Source organism: Epinephelus moara, chromosome 18 (assembly GCF_006386435.1).
Source record: "Epinephelus moara isolate mb chromosome 18, YSFRI_EMoa_1.0, whole genome shotgun sequence".
Taxonomy (NCBI): domain Eukaryota; kingdom Metazoa; phylum Chordata; class Actinopteri; order Perciformes; family Serranidae; genus Epinephelus; species Epinephelus moara.
In genome coordinates this window covers 19,282,192-19,306,420 of record NC_065523.1, presented here as the reverse complement: position 1 = coordinate 19,306,420, position 24,229 = coordinate 19,282,192, and the positions used below count along the sequence as shown (strand labels likewise).

The window sequence follows — 24,229 nt, the reverse complement described above, 5'->3', positions numbered from 1 at the left end:
CAGAGGCCAGAGCATTATGAAACACACAAACACACAGCTGTGTGTGGACAGCCTCCCACTGTTCTTGCCGATCCACCACAACAGCCCGCTAATCCCTCTTAGATCTGCTCATCAGGGCCAGACAGTGCCCATCCAGTGGCGCTGCCGCATCTGGTGGAACCAAACAGCGGAATAATCTTGGCTTACGGCCGCAGCAGAATGGAGCAGGGGGCCCATGAGGCGGGTGTCCTGGGGGCCCCCACCGGATCCTCTGCTGCCCTACCACTCCTCTCTGTCCTGCTGAGAAAGAAAAAACATGAAAAAAAGCACATCGAGCACATGAGGGTTTTTTTTTATGTTCGTATGATCTTCAAGTTCAACATATCAACTGAAGCCAACTAGCGCCTTTGTAGCACTGAATATAACAGTGTTTCCAAGTTATATTTATCCCATTATAAAAATAAAAATAAAAAACAATCAAGGGCAACAAAAAGCAACAAGACTCTCATACAATAAAAGTGTTTGGACCAATAAATTCTTAACTAGATTAGGTGCAAGAGGATTTGCATGGCCACCCCAGAGTCAGCAGCTCTAATAAAAGCAAATAGCTGAATAGTTTAATGTGACTCAACCCACATGTGCTCGGCAATGTGATTGTGTTAAGCTGCACACAATAATGACATTATTTTCTTTTCCAGCTATAATAAGATTGATTTTACTTATAAAATGAGCTATGTGCATTGTTTTGACAAATGTCTACTAATGCTTTATGAATATATGACCAGAGCACAGCTATGATTGTAAATTTATCAACTCTCTTTTTAATTTTGTATTGTCAGTATGACCTCCCTGCAAGTTAAATTAGTTTCAGCAACACAATTTTATAAATGAGCCTTTTGAGAGAGATGTTTTGGTACCACTGTCCAAGAAGTTAAGCAACCCAAAACATGGCTGCAACGTGAACAACACTCCAAATAATGATGATGACAATGTTGCATCTAGATGCTCCAAAAATCCCACTGATGATCAATTGTCCAGAGAGAGATGGAGCACATGATCACGAGGCTATTTAATCACTCACATTCCTAATGGAGGTCACCCCAATTTTCTGGATTTACACTAAAAGCTTCATGCGAGCTGACCCGATTCGGGCTCCTATTCTGTGACAAAAGGCTAACAAATAAATTTCCCTTGAGAGACAGTGAAAATCCACGGAACGTGCCATAAAACTACTGTTTAAGCATACAGCTGAAGTGGATGTTATTGAAAAGGATACATTACAAGGTTGACCTGAGGTCAGTGCTCATTCCTTCGCTGGGGACAAGCTAACAGCAGAGCAGTGGGTGGAAACAGCTGTCTGCGTGTTGTTTTTCCTCCCTGCACTTGAGCACCACCTCATTTACCCTGCATCCTCTTTTTACACACGCCCATTACTAAAACACGAGCAGTCCTCTTCACTTACTCCAGGAATGTTACAAAGCTATGCAGACCTCTCTGCAGCTATGTACCACAGGAGATAATATCCGCAGGCTGATGTCTGTGGGGTCGGGGTCACATGATTTATGCAATAATAAGACTTGAGTCACAATTTAATTGTGGGATAGACCACCAAAGAAAGAACATAGAGTTAGTAAGATAGTAAAAGTAGGTTTATTCACATAGAACCACACATTTAAAATGTTATCACTCTATTAAATGAGTATCAGTCGTGGTTATCAATGTTATAAATAAAGGTGAGAAGGCTCCTGCTACATCAACTACTATGTTCAGAATGCTGTTATCACCTTATTAAACAGGTGTTGGCAAAACTTCAGCATGCCGTGGTTGAGGTGTGGTTATATGCTCAGAAAAAACATCATGTTTTGGCTAAAAAGCACCCCCAGCTGGAAATGCAGCAACGTTCCCTAAAAAGAAACACCCACGTTTGGGCAGAAACACTACTGAAAATAGTGATGAGTCACTAAAAAACGCCCACATTTAGGGGCTCAGATGCTGCTGGAAATGTTGAGATGTGTTGCTAATGGTCAACCTGTGTTGTTGTGTATTGGTCTTGAAAAGTAATCTGCAATGGTCTGCAGCTTGGTAACATAGCATTGATTATAGATACAGTATCTTTTAAAAGAATTACTAGTATCTGCCTAAGTGTAGATAGTAATGAAGTAAACATAAAGGGGCCCAGACTGGAACCCAGAGGCACACCACAGCGAAGGGCAGCAGTATTAAAGGAATACTTCACCCACAAAAGGACAATCTGTAAATCAATCTTACTGTACTGTTAGTGTACATCATGTTGCCTTACAGTCTTGACGAAATATTTGTTTTTTGTGCATCCCTCCACAGAAAACCGGAAACATTTTGATTTATGGATTGACTGAGAACCATATTTCATATGCCCAGTACTTCCCAAACACACACATTTATACTAAAACCTTAATTAAAACTGAACTAAAAGTGAAACTTATATTCTCTCTTCAAAGTCAGACTTCAATAGTAAGGGTTTATGGCGTAAATGTTCAAGTTTTCTTCACAAATTCGAGGTAAAACATGACTAATTCATTTACAAATGGTCTTTTTGTGGATGAAGTGTTCCTTTTTACCTGCTGGCAATTTTTGTAGACTTGCAAATATTGTCATTTGTCAATGGTATTTGTACTTCTACCACAAATAATTAGGCAGGCTACATGGTTAAATGGTTTCTTTTTGGTCTATTTCAGTTGTGTTTGTTGTTGTTATTTCCTACTTTGTTGTGCTGTGGCCTACAGTCAACAGAATTCTGGCTGTGTTTTAGCTACTAAAAATGCATTCATCCTCATAGTTATATTGTATCTATATTTTGCAGACAATGCCGCATACAGTTAGCATTAAAACTCAATCTGCTCTGTGCAATGTCCCGCAGCTCAATCAATAGTAGTCAAGGAACGCATATTTATTAGCTTCTGAGATGCTTCTGGGATGCTTCTGGAACCCACTCTGCCAAGTCTGCTGGGATTACAAGAATTGTTTAGAGCGGCCGCGATCAGCCAGGGTGGCCACTTGGCTGGCTGATGGAGATCTGTGCTCTACTGAATGCACTCTGGTTGCTATTGATTTACATGTACACAGAAAAGATATACATGGTCTCACTCAAGAGAAAATTATTGTATGAAATGATGTCATGTCTGCCCACATAACAGGTTCTTTATGATTATTATTATTACAGTGGTTAAGCTTTGGAAACGTCCCAAAATAATGTTTTTTGACTAGGAGGCGTAGCTCCAGTTTAGCAGATGTGCTGTTTGCCATCCTCTGCCAAGGCATACTCATATGAGCATCAGCAAAAAGGAGGGCTATGGGCCAGGACAATGCAAAAAATCACTACAGCTCATGTCATTATTTGGCTTCCAAAGCCTAAAGGTTAATTAATCTTTGGGAAGAAGCGGTGAGACGGACAGATGGGAGAGGAACGTCAAAATTCATCATCAAAAATCTTTCCAAAGCATCATTTGTCCCAGTGGGGAAACACACACAGACACCAGCTTAGCAGACAGGCTTATGTAGCGTTACAGTAATCCAGGCTCCACTGCTATTCCAACACCATCATTTGTATGCATATATATTCACGTAACATTAAAAAAATTGAATACTTTTGTTTTTGTTTCTCATTTACATTACCATAAATTTAAATGATGCATACACACACACTGCCTCCCCAAGCAGTCCTGGTGACACAAACACATCTTGCTACATGGGAAGCCTTTTTCCAGGAAGCTGTCAGACAGGATGACAGTCCCCAGTGTGGTGCCGAATCAGTCGTGATGGCAAAACAAAAACAAGCTGCAGGCTTCATACTGATGTTTATAATATGAACTTGTTTTGGATTATCGTGGGAGCTGGCTGTATCTAAGCTCTGATCTCCTGCTATTAACATTTTATGCAGGCTAGCGGTTGCACTTTGTTTTTAGCTGTGTAGGTGTGTGCAATCACATTATGCATTGCGTTGAAGGAGGATTTTCCATAATTAAAACGTGTGTTTTGAATTAGAGCTGAATTAGATGAGTTATTTCTGTTTAAAGGCAGAAGTCTTCATGCCATCTTATTCTATATATTAATGAAGCGTGCCGGATCCTGAGTCAGCCATCTGTATGAGTAGGAAATGTTGAGTTGATAGTGATTAGAAGGAGCTCTTCCACCCTCATTTATCCACTTCCTCCCTGCAATCTAAAAATGAGGAGGCGTCCCAGCCACTGGACGCTGGTGCCTGGTCTGCAACACACCATAATCCACCACAGACTTAATGAGCTTAATGTGCACTCCCAGGCCTCTGAGCTTAAAGGCATGTGCACTGCATGCACTGTACTGCTGTGTTGCACTGTTTGCCTCTGTGTGCATTTCATTCTCCACACAAAACACTTAAGTCAGACACACAAGCAACGAGGTGTGTCTGCTACAGTGATTGGTCATGCCTTCCTGACAACATCATCCTCCAGCGCGGTCACAGCTCTAGTGTTGTGGCGGTGTGAGAAAAGACATGTCATATGGTTATAATCGTATGGAATATTTCAGCGTGCCCACAGACATCATTGTGGTTTAATCATTACCATTAGACTCACATTACGTGTCTGTGACCATCTGGTGCCAAAGTGACTGTGCAAACAGCTGACATGCATCCGGGGCTGACTGAGGCCGAGGCGTAGACTTTCATTTGTAAACAAGCCATATGTCGTCATGCAGCCTAAAGTCTTTAGGGGAAAGTAAATGCAGACCAGAGCCTTGCAGTGGTGTCGAGGCTTCCAAGAATAGGAACAGATTTCAGAGCTTGATTGGGGATAAACTGTGATTTAGTTCTCAGACCCACGGTCCACTCTGGCCCTAACACTAACACCCGCTTTCTCCCCTGCTGCAGTAAGTGACCACATCACAGGCGCTGTCATGCAAACAAGCATTAAACAACATTTGACTCTTATTTTAATATGCAATAAAGAATTAAAAAGGACTTGCGTTATTCAGTTGGTGCACAAATATCAGCTAATATGAGGGTTTAATTAAATAAAACATAGTATTTTTTTCTTTCTTAAGGTTATAAGAGCTACCTGAATACACATCTGGATTCATGGTAATATTATCATCTAATCTGATACATGTAATGCTCAAATTGAGACAGTTTCAATCTCCTCTGTCAATTGAAAATATTATCTATTATATTGTGAGGCAAGTTTCTTCCTCCTGTCTTATCTATATTATCTTAGTAGTTACTTAATTATCTATCAAAGGGCTGTGGGTCAAGTAGGAGTACAGGGACTTGATCCACTTTATTATGCCCAAAAAGAACGTAGGACAACTGAAAATCCACAACAGGAGTGGCATCTCACATCTTATATATCACTCTGCCAAACTCCATCATAACTCTTATTACTTGCAGGTAAGGTGCGTGATATTAAATACTTCCCAAATGTAATGTGAGGAGCCAAATAAAATATGTATTCAACAATATATGAAAAACAAGACAATGTATTTGATACATCCTCACGAAAATTAATCTCCTCTTTCAATATCTAACAATAAATGTAACTCCATGACAAAAAAAAAACGACTGAAATGTTGTAATTCTCTGTGTTGTGAGTTTTACCCGGCCTGCTATGATAATGGACTTAAAATGTCTTATCTGATAAGTGAACACTGTCAACAACATAATTACGGGAACAGCCCTAATCCATGTCTCCAGGGTGATGCTTTTGCACGAATGAGAGACCTATGTTCCACTGCAGAGATAAAAGACAGAGATGAAGAATAGCGGGCCAGGAAGGAACAAGAAGGATTTTCCTTTTATGTGGTCTTAAAATGATACATCATTTGGTTGTCAAACTGCAGTGCTATTGTTGCTCTTGTGTGTGACGTGTCTCTGTTGTATTCTGGCTTTTGTCTTGCAGAGGCATCATCTGATGCATACGTGGATACAAAAGTCATACCGGCCCGTTATACATTTTGTCTTGGCTGATTAGTTGGTAAAACTGTTATTGTATTCATTATTGTCATGTCGTATCCTCTAGAGTCCTACGACATCGACATACCTCAGTGAATTGGTGGATATCTCCCTGCTACTCTCCTGGAAAGACTCTTTTCTAAGCATGGTTGCTCCTGATTTGGCTTCATCATTGCTGCAGCTGTGGAAAGTGTAGCGCTTGACATTTAAGACTCACTCCTGAGATGCAGAGCTCCTCCTTGCATTAGTGATCGCTATAGCACATGCAAAAGGAAAGACTGTATGTTTCCACTGCACTAATCTCCTATTACTGCCATATTGTGACAGCTGATGTAAGGCGTTTTTCTTTTGTCCTGGAATGTGCATTTACACTTTTTGAAGATATGGTGACAAAGTTAATGTCTTTTCCCAATTTCACATTTTGAGCACAGAGTTCTTTGCTCTTACTTGGCTCATTAGATTCAATGAGCTACAGTCAGGGAGCTGAGTTACAGTTTCCTGGAGGGTCAGTTATCAAATTGGACGCTACACCCTCGAACTTCACAGTCCTGTGGTTACACATATCTCTGACCGAGGGAGAGGCTGGCAACTGAATCTATTAAACCGAACACGACTCTGGTTACACTAACTCTTGAATATAAGATCAGTGAAATATGCTGCTCTTGAATTATTCCATTCCAATATTTCTGCTACAGTTCTTTCAAAGTGGCACAAGAGACTTATGCTCAGCACTCCTACGCACTCTCTGTAAAGCTCGAGTGCGCTCACTGAGCCATGGCAAGGCATTTTGTTTTGAAAACTTGTGCATTCCAGAAATCTTTCACTACTGTTTTTCATTTTTATTGCTGGCCTAGAACTAATCCATCGCTCGCAAGGAGAGCTGAAGGGGCACCGAGACGTTTAGAGTTTAATGAAATATCTGCTTCCCAGTTCCTTTAACACAGTGGACCTTCAGGGTTTCTCTTTAGGGCTTTCGTTGCTGTATCCCTCCTCTCCCTCTGGTGCTGAGCAGGAAATTGAGGGATGGATCTGTACACAGTGAAGCGCTGATTAAGACCTGATGTTACCATGCTGCATGTGCCATGTTATCTCAGACCCATGGATAGAGCTTAGCCATGATCAAACGAGGTTTTATAGGTTTCCAGTGACAATAAAACTGAACATGGCATTTATTTACTGTCTATGACTCATCAGCACCCACTTAAAGCTGTGGTAATTCTGTACTGTAATGATTATACATCACTATGGGGCCTTGAAGTCGTTGCAATTTATTTGAGTTATTAAAATGCAATATGGTCCCAGACTTTGCAAAACGCAACATGAAGAATGTGTAACCAGCAAAGCAAGAAACCAGTAAATTTATATATGAATATTTGGTCGTAAAACACTCTCTGCATTGAAATAAAAAACTGAGTTATTAACTAACTTAGCTCGTTATCTGTCAGGGCTATCAGAGTAGTACGTAGTGAAACTGGCTGCAGTTCAAACAAGACACGTGTAATACGTCATCCAATTATCTGCTGTGCAACGTTGTTCTCCATCTCAGGATTATGATATGTGCTGTAAACTGTGGAGAATGTACATCATAATCCTTAATCTTCTTAGCGAACTTCGGTTGCTTAATTAAAGACTCCATTCAACAGAACAACACAAAGGCATTACATCATTCTAACATATTGTATTTATTACAGGACTTCTCAACATTACAGTCAGCCCTGCGTCATTACAAACTGGTCTTCATTTTCCTCATATATTTCTCATAATAGAAAGTCACTGTTATTCTTCCTCTGGGACTGGAAATTCAAACATGATAGTAATTTACTTTCACCTTTAGGACAAGCAGGACAGGACATCAACAGAGATTTGTCTGAAGCACGACTTTGTTCCCGAAGGTATGAGATGAAGTAAAATGCAAGAATAAAAGCTTCCTGACTGTTTAACCGTCAAAATCATGGATCTTTTACTGGCCGTCATGGATCATATTTCAAATCTTGCTGGAATCTGAAACAACACAATCTCTGGTATTGTTTAAATGCAGGGCTGTTTTCATTTTGAACTCATGTTCATGGTTAGGCGTCACAAAGATAACTGGGTTCAAGCAGTGGTTTGCAACCTTTTCTGTGTCAAGGACTCATAAATTGATAAACATTAGGTCACGGCACCCCATTTGATAGGATTTTATTTCAGGGACCTCCACGCTAAAAGATTGTGGCTGTAAGATATTATTAAGACCAGAATTCTTTTGTTGTCAACTACAGTTGAGGAGACAACTGCGGAGGAAGTGAAATCTGTGATCAGAGTATTTTCTTGAGTGGGGTCCCTCTGGGACTCCCTCAAGGACCCTTGGGGGTTCTCAGACCACTAGTTCAGAACCACTGTTGAAAGGATAGGTTCACTTTTTTTTTTAAAGTCTACAATGGTCAGGTGCCCATATGAACATTACCACAGGATTTGCTTGCTGTAATCATTCCTCCTATTCATACTGATCAGTATAAGTGATATGCAATCCAAGTACTCCTGTGCAGAAATACACTCTACCATTTCTTTGAAGTTAATATGGGGCTTCAGTAGGCTTTCTTTACAGAGTTGTGGTGGAGGGACAATAACACAAAAAAGGAATTTTGCACTAGAAGTTGGAAGTTCTCTAACTCAGACTGCTAAAGCCACATATCAGCTTCAGGTAAATGTTACATTTGTTTTTACAAAAAGCAAGTACATTTACACTGAAAATGATTTGTGAACAGATGTCTTTGGGGCGGGTATTAGAAGGAGAAATTCTTATAGCAAGCAAAACCTGTTGCAGTGTCCATATTGGCAGTTCACACTAGATGTCACTCAAAGCATAAAAAAATTACATTTGGAAGAATTTCAACCGCACTGTCTCTTTTCAGAAATCATGACCTTGTTATAATCCACAGACCTTGTTGTCAGTAGTAAATTCATGTAGGAACTGTTTTCTTTCCACCAAACTATACCGGCTAACCGTATCACTGTGCAGATCTATATACTCACCAGCCACTTTATTAGGTACACCTGTTAAATTGCTCCTTAATAGCTATTCAGCCAATCACGTGGCAGCAACTCAATGCATTTAGACCTGTAGACAAAGTCAAGACAACCTGCTGAAGTTCAAGCCGAACATCAGAATGGGGATGATTTAAGTGACTTTGAATGTGGCATGTTTGTTGGTGCCAGACGGGCTGGTCTGGGTATTTCAGAAACTGCTGATCTACTGGGATTTTCACACACAACCATCTCTAGGGTTTACAGAGGATGGTCCGAAAAAGAGAACATATCCAGTGAGCAGCAGGTCTCTGGGGGAAAATGCCTTGTTGATGCCAGAGGTCAGAGGAGAATGGCCAGACTGGTTCAAGATGATAGAAAGGAAACAGGAACTCAAATAACCACTCATTACAACCAAGGTCTGCAGAAGACCATCTCTGAACCAACAACATGTTGAACCTTGAAGCAGATGGGCTACAGCAGCTGAAGACCATGCCAGGTGCCACTGCTGTCAGCTGAGAACAGGAAACTGAGGCTACAATTCACACAGGCTCACCAAAACTGGACAATAGAAAATGTTGCCTGGTCTCGATTTCTGCTGCAACATTCAGACGGTAGGGTCAGAATTTGGTGTAAACAACATGAAAGCATGGATCCATCCTGCCTTGTATCAACGGTTCAGGCTGGTGGTGGTGGTGTAATGTCGTGGGGGATATTTTCTTGGCACACTTTGGGCCCCTTAGTACCAACTGAGCATTGTTTAAAAACCACAGCCTACCCGAGTATTGTTGCTGACCATGTCCATCCCTTTTATGACCACAGTGTACCCATCTTCTGATGGCTACTTCCAGCAGGATAACGCACCATGTCACAAAGCTCAAATCATCTCAAACTGGTTTATTGAACATGAAAATGAGTTCACTGGTGCTTTTGGTGCTTGATTTGGGGGTGAACTGTCCCTTTAAGCCAAGTTTAAGGAAAAATTGTAAATGATTTTTATAGTGCAGAAGTCACAGGAAGACACTGCGATGCTGTGTCTCAAATTGTGTACTTCTGTACTTACACTTAATATTTTGAGTACATATTCACACTGAGAAGTATGGAAAAACGCAGTGCACTATGACTACCCGGATGGTGCACTCAAAACGGTCAAAATGTTGAGTGTGGAACAATGGACACTTCTCGCCCTCAATGGTCGCCATCTTGGCTACGTAGCGGAAGGAGAGGGACCACTTTTCAAACTGGAAATGGCGGCCGAGGACTGTGCGACCGTGAACGTTGCTACATTGTACAAATGTGTTTTTTGCACTAAGCACTACTATACTATTGTCAGATAAAAGCCAGCAGTATGTTTATTGGGTTAATTTAGCAGTCTGTAATGATTTTGTACAGCAAATGATAACTAATGCTAGTTTGCTAACTAGCTAATTTGTGGTTGTCATTTCCGGTAAGTGCACAACGGCCGTGTTTAGTTTGAGATAACACTACCCTGTCGAAGTTTGCGCAGTACGCCAATAAGTACATAGTGCACATAGTATACTACAAGGAAGTGTACTAACGGAAGTATGTGATTTGAGACACACTACGAGTCTTCCTTTGCTACATTAAAAAATTGTGAACCTATCCTATATTAAGTAGGGTGAGGTTTAGCTAATAGGAAACAAAATAATGGAGGAACACTAAAACATTGATTAAAGTGTGTGCACTTCACCTTTCAAACTTACAACGTATGAAATTATAATGATACTTACAGTTATGAAACCATTGTTCTCATAAATCACTACATATTGATAGTTTGTAGGTTTTTTGTTATGTGTGTGTATGTGTGTGTTCCCCTCGGTCTCCCTCGCGCCCCACCTCCCCGCCTCCCGTCCAATCAGAGCAGAGAACGTCCATTCGGGCCTCGCGACCGTGCAGCAGCAGCAGCACAGAGCGGAGCGGGGAGACAGTGGGGGAGGGTCACGTGTGTACACACTGTAGGGCTCAGCAGCACTCCAGCAGTAGTAAAGTCTGTTACGGACGGCCCCTTTTCAGAACAAGCCTCGTCCGAAAAGTTGATAGGTGAAGTAAGTCCCCACGCACTTAAACGCGTCTTTTTGCAGTTTCTGCCGCTTTTAGAGCGCGAGGGAGAAGCCGAAGCGACTATTTTAGGACGTGTGTTTGTGAAATGAAACGACTGAGAAATGCCAGTGGAAATGCTCCATCCAAACCCAATGCCTCCGTAGGTTTGTCACCGAGCCAACGCTTTACGTTTCTGGTGAGTTTTACTATCTTTTGTTATTCTGGCGACCCACAGCTGAGATGTTGTTGCCTTCAAATGTCACCTCACAGTGTTGGAAAAGTGAATTTGCCCCGTTGAAGGTGACTAGATGCGAGGGTGAGGAGCTGTGCCAACAATAGCCGCAGAAATAATGGTGAAGCCGTGACAGCTATCTACGCTTTGATCTGTGCAGTCAAGTGTGATGGAGAGACACAATGTCCGCGGTAATGAAGAGAGATAACCACAGGCTGCTTCGTGTTTCTTCCCCCCTTGTTCAGCTGGAGCAGCTCCACAGTTTTATCGACGCGGTTATATTTGGAAAACAACACCTGAGGAGGTTTCTCACGCGATCAGCTTTCTCATGTGCTGGCTGGGAAAAGTTATCAGTTCAATCAGGGATCTCTGAAGTTAAAGGGTGCTTCACTGGCAATAAGAAGTGTAGTTTTAAAGTTGTGGTGCAGTGCATGGATAATAGCTTATGTCTTGTTGACATGACATGACCATGACACCTAGAGGATGTCAAAATGAGTCCATATGCAATGTTTATAACTGTAGACAGCAAGATGAAGGCAGTTTTGCTCTCTGGATCAGCAAATTAGTAATATATGTCCTTAAATCCCAGGCCATCCATGACTTAATATTACTTTTTCACATGTATTTTTATGTATTCATACATAAAATATAAGATCATAACTTGCCAGAATAATGCAGTGTTAGATTCTTCAGCTCCCACACATGCACATGAATATGTTCTTCTAGTTTTATTTTTATCCACTGGTTTCAACACAGCTTGCCATCTTTGTTTTCATAAACATCTCAACACCTTTGATAAGCTCTTAAAGGGACTATTTAATAACATATATTAACAGATGTTCCCTTTAGTTACTAATTATGTGCCAGTAATTATAGCCAGCAACACGGAGGCTGGGTAAATGTCTCTGCCAAAGTAGTTCTGCTCACCAAATAAAAATGCTCCTTGAGATTTAGGCTTTGCACTTGTTGTCGTCAACTTCATCCATGTGACTGAAGGGGACGTGGGCATGTGTGCCGTGGCTTAATGGCAGTAAGCCTGCTTTGTGCTGACCATTGAACTCTGACTCTGTCGATGCCTGTCACAGTTCAACATGTTGCCGGAAAAGACGCTGAGGAGGGCTGTCTTGACTGGCAGTGACCTGTGCTTGACCAGAGGCTCTTACACTAGAACTTGGTGTGAGGCAATACTGTTTTCCCAAAACAATTTGGACATCATTCAACACTCTCTGTGTAGGCATGAGAGTCAGTTAAATCATCAAAATTTGGATCATTTGATTTTTCTGCGATTAACCTGCCAGGACTTGTAGATTAACAGATTGCATAAAACCCATATAGAACCCATACAATAACAAGTTATCTTCCCAACAAAAACAATTCCAGTGTTGTGACTCAATTCTTTGGGGACTGATGATGATTTGGGGGAAAATGTTCAGAGTTATATAAAACCCTTCAACAGGAATGGAGTCGATGGCAAGTACTTTAATCACCTCTGAGAGCTTAGTGATTTTAATTTGCAAAATGTTATTCAGCATTAGCATGCACCTGAAGTCGGATCCCTCATTAATACTCCGAGTTAATAGGCTGCTTTCCAAGAATAAAAGGCAGCTGAGAAACACACTAGAGCCAGAAAAGATTTAGGGACTTTCTTAAATGAAGCATTTACATTTTAATGGCCATTCATACCGTAAGTAGTTTAGTTCCATGGGCAGGTACTTAAAATCATACACTGTTAATTGCCAGGAAATTCTGTGCATCAAATGGCATTGTGTTATACTTCCCCTCTGACATTATTGCACAGTCCCAGCATGTGTTTGCTGAGAAATGTGTGTCATGCAACCTTATTTCCCTTCTGTAGTATTTCTGTTGCTGCTCCACTGCACGTTGCCACAGATGCAAGCAGCGAATCATGTGACATCACTCAGTACTTTCTGAGAAGAGCCTGTAAATTCCAGTAAGGATATATGAGGGGTGTGGGCCCAGTATGTCACACTACTCCCATCAGCCCGCGAGATCTGGCTTCAAAACTCTGAGACGTCAAGCACGTGGGCGTCACTCTTACGAGATCAGGTTTGGTGGGGCTGAAGCATGCTGAAGCACGGCCTCCCCCTCTGGGAATATTTAACTTTAACCACTTTTGACACGGAGAAGGGCAAAAAGTTCAGACAGGGCTTAGCCAAGTCTACGACTGCAGTCAAAGTCGTGCAAGAAGGATCTGACAAGAGCTAAGGCTATTCTTACTCAGCTGTGTAATTTTACGCATGGCACCTCTGCAGGAAGCAAGTGGCAAGAAACCACCTTTCTCCTGATTTTATTCTCACATACTCACATGCATACTACAGTAACCAATCTGCATAAATCACTGCATAGTAATACTGCCTTAAAAGAGAGGCAGCCGCCACAAGTTACTATGTCCCAGGTTGTGCACATGCTGTAATAACATCTGAAATACTGGCTGTTGTTTTGCTCATGACATCACATCTCTGACCTTCACTCAGCTGCAACATCACCTCCATCTGTAGATTTGGCAGAATCTGGCATGGACTTCAAAATGAAATGCTCCCCATTACCCTGAATTCAAACAGACAGGTCATATGACATTTCTCTTTCACCTCGTCTGTTTGTCCCTCAGCTGAGTGGAAAACTAGAGATTTCATTATCATGGGCTGCTGGCAAAATGTGCAGAGCTACAAGGTGCAATGACAAAACCAAAGGTTGCCCTGAGTGAGTGAATGAATGCAGACATTGCAAAGCTAGCAGTGGTTATTTACAAGCGTATGGTTTAAAATACCAGGCTACAGTACCTGACTGTGTTTTTTCACTTTGCAGTGACCTGGAGGAAATGCAGAATAAATTAATGGCTCCCTAATATTGTACTAATTGGCATTTTCTTCTCCATTCATGCGGCACAACTGTAATGTCTGGCCAAATTGGTTTGGCCTATTTTTAAAAGAGTGAAATCCTGTGGGTGTGATTTTAGAAAGAAGGCCCTGATGATCCAGCATGAATAAAATATATGTACATAATAGGGGTTTAATGGTACACAGAAGTCCCAGTTCAGTGCGGGTTCGGTACAGCGAAAAATAAACTAACAAATGTTTCAGGATATGTCTCTTTCTGTTTATTTTGAACAGACAGTAGTGCAAGTGTCAAAGAAAGAATCCTCTTCCTGGGGATTTAGGTACATTTTGTCCTTTGACAACTTTTTTTAAACTATAGAAATAAGGATAATTTAAAACACTTGCATATTAAACTGTATGAACACTGAACAAACATGTTCCCAAAAGGCAACAGGTCACAACAGGCTATAAAACTGATAAGCATCTCTGATGCTATGAAACTGAAAATGCCAAAAAATACATTGAATAATAGAAAATTAAACTTGTGCATAAGTATGAGAGTTATAATTAGTCTCACACCTTGGCTACATTAAAACATTCGAAGAACCCAAACTTTTATCATCCTGGTGATCCACACATCTGGGTGGTGTCGTCAAATGTGCGTTAGCATGTTAGATGTTTCCATCCACATCTCATATAATGATGAAAACACTTGTCTTACATGCCATGCTTTCTCTGTTGCTGTTGTAATAGACCAGGAATCTAAGGCGGGTCCAATATTTCACTTGTGCTCACCATAGTGTGACTGACTTAATGTGTGTGCTGGGCCGCTTTTAGATGTGAGGGCTCGTGCTGCTTCCCAGCATTGGACGCTTGATGGGCATGCCACTAGGCACGTAGGCTGCCTCCCCGAAGATTTCAAACCGGACCGATATAGCGGCTCGTTTGGCAACTTTCTCTTACATTGCAAAAATAGTTCACTGAGATGTGTTTCTGAAAACAAGTGAGGCTAGAAATATGCAATGCAGTTGCTGAATCAGTCTGACACTAGTCAGTTGAAAAGGTTTTCTTGAGTTTCCAGAGGTGGTGATTTGCGCTGGATGCCCCTGATTTTCATAAAGTTGCCTAAATTCAACATTATGCAAATAAGGGGCAAATGCCCTGCCTTCGAAATGCAGCACAGTGCTACCAGATTGCATGGCACAACTGCTTACATAGATAATGAAAGGGAAGTGTGGAAATGACAGATCCTGTGGACATGTACCTTGACTCGCACGCCAATCCACTTGTGCTAACCTCAGAGCCTGTTGCAGCGTATGGCTAAAAGCTTCCAAAACCTCACACTTATGAAGTCTGGTTCCACATAACGTGCATCCCTCTACATACCATGTATTCCACGTGCAGCTGAGTGCACCGGACCGTGAGCCCCATACCATGACAGTTTGGTGCGAATACCCGAACCCTAGCACATATAATTAATTCCTGTCAAATCCGGTTGGTAAAAGTATGAAATTCCAAGGTGTCAGTGTCCACAGGCTGTCAGTTTTCATCTCTATTTCCTCATTGTTTTGTCATTGTCAAGGTCTCGTGTCAAATACTAGGCATATACCATCTATGGAGTAACAGGAGACGACGTCTTTGGAAACAAACTGTTTAAGTAATTAAACACCAGCACACCACAAACCTGTTTGCAGAAATTTAGTTTCCCATCAGCTCTCAGAAGCAGTAGTTCAAGCCAATGCGATAATGAAAGGGTGGCTAAAACGTCTGTACATAGCAGGTGCTAATGAATGGGGACAGCCAGCCACAATGCAGTGTCTCCTCTTTAACAATCACCAACTTCTCTTTAAGTCATTTTCTCCTAAAGTGATCAGAGGTTGTTGAGGGGTAAACAGACGTCTTCCAATCTACAGCACATTCAGATAAGAGCACATAATCTATGGGAGACGACCACAGCTAATTATGTACTTGTGTCAAGGCCTGTTTTAGTAAATGAGTCACCCTGGCTGCTTATGTTGGAGAGCCGTGTTTACAAGAGGTCTGACCAGTGCTCCTGTCTTGGTGAAGACAGGTTGTTTTGTTAAGAGTAACTCTACACTTTCTTCCTCCTGATCCTGGTCCAGTCCAGCTCTGAGCTCCAGCCTCCACTGTAGTCTCATTACAGCCAACTGGAGTAGTATAGAGGAGGGACTGAGGCCTTGTGTGTGTATATGCGTCTGTGTCTGAGGCTTAAGGCCAAAACAGCCCCTCTGTAGTGGTGTTACGTAAGTGAACGGAAGAATGTTTCCCCTTTACTGGCATCGTTACTCATCCTCCTGAAAACAAAACTGCCTTCCTGCACTTTGTTCCATGGTATTTTGAAGGCAGAGGTTTCCAGAAAATCCTGCACAGATTAGCACGTAATTTTTTTTATTTCTAAGTTTGTCTGCTCTTCAGAGAATCCTTTGGAGTTCCTTTCCAGTTTTGGGAGTGAAGCCAGACGTGTTGAAACATAACAGCCAAATTATCACAGAGGGAATAAAATACAGTGAACTGGAGTGACTTATCACTGCAGTCCCGCGATAGCCTTATGATCTTCCATTTCCTTGACCAAAGCCGTTTGAATAATTTATTTAAAAGGACCTGAGTTAATTATGCAAGGCAGCATTACAGAAGCTTTTTTCAAAACTCGCAGCGCTGTCAAGCTTGATCCCAAACACTCCCGACATGCGCGTGGTCGTCTTCTTTGACCTTGCCCTGAACTCCAACCCCCGCGACTCAATCCCCGCTGACCCTTCGCCAGAGCCTGCTTCACATTTCACTCTTTATAAATCTACCCATCACCACGTGCCCAACCCCCAGTCAACCTGAACAGAAGGGTGCATGTGCTTAACTCTGAGCAGCAATGCCAAAAACAGTCTGTAAAGTGTCAGGCTGGAGAAGTGTTTTTCTTTATCTGGCTGCTTGACCATGTGAAAAGCACAAGGGTGGCACTGCACAGGCAGCAAAGACCCTGCATGTGACTGCGATAGAGGGAGAGAAAGAGAGGCAGAGCACCAAAGGAAAAGCTTGTAGAGGCGTCAAACACTTGCTTTGGCCAGTGTGGCTCTCAAAGAGGAGAAGTACTGGGTTGTGAGGCCGAGCTAGCAAGTGAAACATATTGTGAGGCGTTTGTATTCAGCCAGTCAGATGCAGTGAAGTGAAATTAACAGTGTTACCCAGGGCATAATAGCTGCGCCGTGGCTGACGTGTTTTTGTGTCAAGGCCTTGTTTGCTCCTCTAGCCAGCGCAGAAACCAAGAACAGAAAAGGTTGAATTTTGCTCATAGAGGAAATACAACTGAATGTGGTTTAGTTTTGTTTTTTTTTGGTACTTCCTCAGAACTTAGACTGACACTTCAATTTAACACCCATTACCATCAACAGAGAGAATTTGTTAGCTCTATTGTGATGCATCATCACTACTTCAACAATATAATTATACACAGTAAGACCAGGCAAAACAGAGCATGCACAGACTTGGACGTAAAGTACATGCATCATACATACAGTAAAACTTACAAAATAACAATGTTTGCTTCTTTTTTTATATTTGTGCTTCAGTGTATTAACTGCCCATTTGATTGTTGTGTTTTTTGTCATCTTTTTCACTTCCTATTTGATTTAATCCCTGTTGTTAACTGCCTGTGCCATTTCTCTTTTGTCTTTCTATTTCTGTTTCCTTCTAAGTTGTCGTATTCTCCAAATAGGTTAAAAGACATGTTGAAATGTCTCATTGTAATTAGATATTAGCTTGTTAATGTGTTGCAATAAATTGTAACGGGAGGCTTTGCCTGCGTCCCTGTTGCTATGGTTACCCATTGTAGATAAAGGCTGATACTGTGTAGTCAGTGTATTAATTTAGAACAGTGAACGCACAGTGTTACTGGAACTACTGAGTGGGTGTCCTGCTTCAGGAATTAAAGGTCCAGTGTGTAGGATTTATGGGAATATAGTGGCAGCAATGGAATATGAGTAAGTTTTCTTTATTGTAAAATGATCTGAAAATAAGAATTGTCATGTTTTTACTACCTTAGAATGAGCTGTTTATCTGCATAGGGAGCAGGTCAAACAGACAAACCAAACACTGACTCTAGGATAGGGGCATTTGTGTTTTTGCATCAGCCACTGTAGTTAGCAGCCCCTCTGCAACAAGCCAAACTGATTTTTAGGGTGAAACAGTTTCATTCAGTGTTTTTACATCTTAGAATATTTCGGCTCCCGGTTAAAAACCTCATGAATATCTGGGTCTTAAGTTACCAGAGAGGGCTAGGGGTCCATCTGCGATAAAAAGCATTGGAGAAAAACACTGATTTGTAACATGAAACTGTTTTATTCAGTGTTTTTACCGGTTTAAATCACCTTGTCCCTTTGTTTTGGAGAGGAAGAGACCTGTGTGGATGATTCAGCTCCCATTAAAAACCTCCTGAACAATGATCATTGTGGGAATTCTAACTGGGAATTCACGCTAGGTACATAGAAGTCTCAGCTGGTTGCAGTTTACATTCCTCACCACTAGGTGCCACTAAATCCTACACAGAGCATTTCAGAGCAGCCAAATCAGACTTGAGTAATCACCCAGACTGTGGTATAAACAGTAATAATATACTGTACATTGTATAACATTCTGAACTTATTTTATTGTTTTACACTGAAATGAGCAACGGCTACCACATCCACATAAACTGTTTTTCCACTCTATATTAAATACATTATGAAAGTACCAGTAGTTTTATTAGTTCTACCCATATTTGATTTTTGTCAGTATTACTCAGCTATAATTATTACTGGTAATTGATAGCAATCATGGTGTTTATTATCTGTTCTGCAACTAACTTGTGTCTCTCTACCTCTCTGCCTGCAGTCGGTCTGTTGAGAGACTTGGCCTGTGTCAGAGCCCAGCGATGTGGCTCTGCACGGTTTACAATGAGACGGACACCAGCGTGGACTTCCGGCTCTGCCAGGACTTTGGCCTCATCCTGTCAGTCTTCTCCCTCATCTACCTCCTGGTGTGCTTCCCGTTGGGGCTGTGCTACAACGTGCTGCTGGTCGTGGTCAACCTCTCCAACAAGGTGTCCATGACCATGCCGGATGTTTATTTCGTCAACATGGCCATCGCTGGCTTCGTGCTCAACCTGGTGGCGCCCGTGGAGCTGCTGAGTTCCACCTTCACCCGCTGGCACGCGTGGGAGTACAACAACGAGGTCTACATCACCCTGCTCATCCTCTTCAACATCTCGTCTCTGGTCATAATGTATTCCACCACGTTGCTCAGTCTGGACTACTATATAGAGCGGGCGCTGCCTCGCACGTACATGTCCAGTGTGTATAATACCAAGCATGTGTGTGGGTTCATCTGGGGCGGCGCAGTGCTCACGAGCTTCTCTTCGCTGCTCTTCTATGTGTGCAACCACATCTCCACTAAGATGGTTGAGTGCTCAAAAATGCAGAACAAGGAGGCAGCGGACGCCATCATGATGTTCATCGGCTACGTGGTTCCAGCTGTGGCTGTTCTTTATGCCTTTGTGCTCATATTGCGCATCAGGAAGGAGTCTACACCTCTGGACCAGGACTCAGCTCGCTTGGACCCTTCTATCCACAGACTGCTGCTAGCCTCAGTCTGTGTACAGTTTATACTGTGGACCCCATACTACATGACCCTGTTGGTACACACTGTAGCCGGTGCACCAGGGTACATTAGCAATGCCCATTACTTACCCACATATTATTTCTTGAGATGTGTGTCGAAACTGCTGGCTTTCTCAAGCAGCTTTGCGATGCCTCTCATGTACAGGCAGATGAACAAAAACTTCTCCAACAAGCTTCAGCGGCTGCTCTGGAGGCTGCACTGCAGAGACCAGTCCTGCCCTCATGAACGCTCGACAGTGCAGCAAGTGGTGACGTGAGATCTCCCTCCAGGAAGATTACCCACAACCCTCCCACTCCCTCTTTCAAGCTCTCGGCGTAGGCGGCACTTATCCCCCCCCCCCTATGGAGCAAGTATCTGACTGGGCTCCCTTGCTGCTCTGGACTGTGTTAAGAGCAACGTAGCTAACTGTGGAATTTCCTGTCACCTTCCAGAACTTGATCTGATCTATCCAGTTCTGCAGTGAAAGGACAAACCAAGAAAAAAAACCACTAAGTGCTGTTATTATTTTTTTTGTCACTGAGTGAAGCTCTCCACTAAGACACTTGAGCTTCTAGTTTGAGGGCGGTAAATTGGCACAATCAGCTGATAACTACCCAGCGCAGAGTTTCACACAAGTACTAATGAAATGTCTTTTAGCAAGGGACTCAACAAGCACTATACCATTGCAGTGGGTGCAGCTTTCCTTATGCGAGTGTGTTTTGAGTATTCTGTTGAACGTGTTTTATCATGCATGACTGCACAGTATGCTACTAGATACAGTTAAAGTCCCAACAAGAATAATTAATAAATGGTGCAGATGCATTCGTCTAACACAAGCAGATTGACATAGCTAACTTTACTTATTAAGTGAAGCCAAGTTGTTTTGTTTCTTAAGAAAAAACTGCGGTGACCACGTCATTTGAGTGAACTGCATATCCAAAACGCTCTGCAAATTCAAAAAACACAAATGCTTGAATGGAAAACAAAAATGCAAAAGCGATAATGGAAGTGAGCATCAACGAATGTGGACTGTCACTGCATTGATAGGATTCGAATTTATGTAATCTGCCATCTAATGTTATGAAGCTAGCTATGCAGTAACGTTAGCATTACACCATTTAGCTAACGTAAGTCAATTAGACCAATGTAGCCTAAGCTGCAACCATATGGAGACATAGCTGTATTAAATCGGATTTATGGTAGGTCGCTGAACCCTTTCTTTGAAGTGTCACTGTCAGTGTTTTTTAAATTTATGCTTCAGGTTAAATTGTTCTCCTTTGTACGTTAATCAGAGCCCCTTTTCTTAAATATGAAAAGACATCGGACAACATGGCTCATTTGTGACAATCACATAGCGATAATAGTTTGCCAGCGAACATCGTTTTACTCACTGCTCAGACAGAAAGGAACTTGCCTCTTCCATATGTGTAGGCTATAATAGTTGGCTTTTGCCAAAGTGTTGTCGCTTTTGCATTTGTGTTTCCATGTTTTTCATAATTGCAATGCATTCGCCAGTTTGTTCAAAACATCTCAGCTACCATAAAATACTCCACAACCCTGCATTGATAGATGGATGATTGGTGCCGGTATATCAACAGCCCACCAGAGTTAATCAACATGCATTGTTTGTCATTTTGCGCTGCGGGTTAACATCACCGTTTACTGCCCTCAAACTAGAAGCCTTAATCACTTGAATGAGAAGACAGCTCTACCTTTCCGGAGCTGAATATTGCTTTTACGTAAGTGTGCTGAACATGATTCCTCATCATCACAGTAAATAATCTTCACATTGTAAAGGTTGAATACAATATAAATGGTCTCTTAATTTCAAAAGCTATCTTCTGTCTCGACACCAGTGCTACCCCGTAACTAGACGTAGGTACTGGTGCGAAGAGATGTTTTCATTTCAGTTTAATACATTGAGTAGTGAGGCATAAAGAGATTATCCCTACATATGTCAAGCTCCACAATAAATACCATATTTAATATACATCCACACCACTTTGAAGTCACACAGAACTACATCGACAGACAGACATAACCGGTATACCTCTTGTTTTCTGCTGAAATCACCTGCTGACCATAAGCAGTTCAACTCAACTCATTAAAAATCAGCTCATTCATTTGAGCAGAGAGCCTCGGCCCAGTGTGTGATTGATTAAGGAATTATGCATGGAGAGCTTCATGTAGGGTCAGCGAAGTCCCCACAGGGTCACAGCAAAGGCCCTGAGAAGGTGGCATGTACATTCCCTGAATTGTATGAGAGGTCGGAAGGTTTGTCCAGTTGAATCATGAAGCCAAACTGGGTCGCTGTAGAGGCACTATAAAAAACCTTCACAAATCATAAAATGACTCGCCTGCCAAGCACCTGCAATCAGCGTGTTTGTCGCAGATTTTTGAACTGTAATGCTGCTCAGATCCAGTCAGGTCATCTGCACATCATTGGTGAAGCTGCTTTGCTTTCTTGCCTGCCACTTAGTGAAACGTGAACAGACTTATAGCGATGAACCCCAGTTATAAAATGAAAAATATATGAAAAAAACAACAACTTGTTTTTGCATGAGGTCTGTTGCATCACTGCATTAGTTTAGTTATTTATTAGCTTTTTTGAATTAGAGGGCCAGTTTTTTTAATCATCCTGTGAACAGATACAGCGGCAGGGTGGGGCGTTGACTTGAAGAGAAACAGATGGCGGGCACACTGTTATATTCTAATCACAGACAACAATAAATAACAGTCACTTATATTTGTAGACAGTTTTATTTTAAAACCTTTGAATAATTATGCTAAAATCTTTGGACTAATTCCACAAGTGTGTTTGGCTCTCACTCGATTGCCAAATGTTGTAACACAGATTTAACGCATTTCATACATTATGAATATTGAGATTATAACATCTTGTGACTAGTAATATTTACATATTTTACATCTACAATTAAGGTATGAATCTGTGTCCAAATTTTTGCTGCACAGCCCCACCCCTGTTGCGTGTATCTACAATCAGTCAGCGAGAAGTACTGTTTATTTTCAACCGAGGCTGTGTGTTTACATTATGTGCTACAGTATGTGCTGCCCCATTTAAAAAAAAAAAGAAAAAAAAGAAAAAGAAAAGAAAAGCTATCGTGACACAGTTAATGATTATTTGAACTCAGTTCAAAGTCCCAATGCTTACTGTTCATTTAGGACTGGAAGGCAAACAGACAGTCAGATAATAAGCGGTTTGAATCAAAGCTTGTGACGGTCTGATGGAGGAAATGAAGCAACATTTGTAAAGGTGGTGTCCATTTTTTGCTCTACATTGGTGCCCTTGTGTCCATTTAAATATTTTACCAAACTTGAGCCATCATTTAATGAGTGACACTTGAATTATAATCAATAGAATTCAATTTTTCCCAGTTTTCTGATTATGTGACAGTTGGACATGTTCGCATCAGTATTTTTATGCGGTTAATCTGGTTAGAACTGATGTCAACTTTGATTTGATTTTATTAATTTTGTGAAGAGGCAACGACCAAACTCAAAACTTGTTATTTTGATCAATTAAAAAAAATGTTTAGACGATTTAAGATTTGAATTGGCCTCAAACCACACAGAGAATTGTGCTGGGAAATAGCGAAATTGGAGTTATGACCGTCTAACTTTACAATGTTGCTGCAGAGCCACCTGTGGCAAGATAACATAGTTGATTGTGCCATCTAAATTTGGTTGCAGTTACTCAAAGAATGCCTCACTTTTAACACACAAGTCCAATTAGTTTACTGGAAAGGTTCAAGGTGCGTTCGTAAATCCAATCTGATCCACACTAAAATGTGAGCCCTGTGGTTAAATTAAAATTAAAAGCACCCAGAGTGTGCTCTGCCACTCTTGAGAATGCAGCACTCTGGATAACCGAATGGTTCTTTCCAACAGCGCTGAGCCTAAATTAAACTGAAATCCAGCCTTTTTTTATTTTAATATCTTGCTAAGTACGAGACCGGACCTAAAACAAACTCCTGGGCAGAGGTAATAATTAGCAATCACCACAAATGGACCAACTCCACGATGCACACCACCGGCAAATAAAGCTTGATCAAACTGGGCTCCGAATCACACCCCGGCTCAGATTACCGCTCAGGTCTGAGTTTGGTTTATTATTTCAGAGGGGCCATAATCTCCCATCAGTCCGAAGACATGTGAGCGATAATCAGTGAATTCAGACAGACCAAGTGTAAAAACACCCTGCAAAGTTCTTGTGTGTCGAATGTATGCTGATGCATTTTTAGCTATTTGAACGGCAAAACCTCAGAAGTCCAGATGAATCCACTTTCAGATGTGATGCTTTTGTGACTGTGTATGCAAGTGTATATGTATAATACAGAATAATGTGTATATATTGTATGTTGAGAGATTTACAGGAAGATACCATGCTCTTTCAAAAACACAGTATTATTTTCTGAGAGATATATTTAGATTCTGTAAGTAATCTACTCTATTGTCAACTGAGTCCAAGACTGATTAAACAATAAACTAACA

General features: G+C 41.5%; 1 protein-coding gene across 1 annotated transcript; it reads left to right on the top strand.

Annotated features, from left to right (window-relative positions):
• The first annotated feature begins 10,874 nt into the window (after positions 1-10,874).
• On the top strand, positions 10,875-24,229 carry gpr146 (G protein-coupled receptor 146). The gene is made up of 2 exons (XM_050069935.1): positions 10,875-11,198; positions 18,953-24,229. Exon 2 carries the CDS (start codon positions 18,993-18,995, stop codon positions 19,992-19,994), a length of 1,002 nt encoding a protein of 333 aa, XP_049925892.1. The 5' UTR covers positions 10,875-11,198; positions 18,953-18,992; the 3' UTR covers positions 19,995-24,229.

Bases quoted from the DNA above. Each gene is read 5' to 3' on its own strand.
- gpr146 (XM_050069935.1), top strand. From the start codon at position 18,993: ATGTGGCTCTGCACGGTTTACAATGAGACGGACACCAGCGTGGACTTC.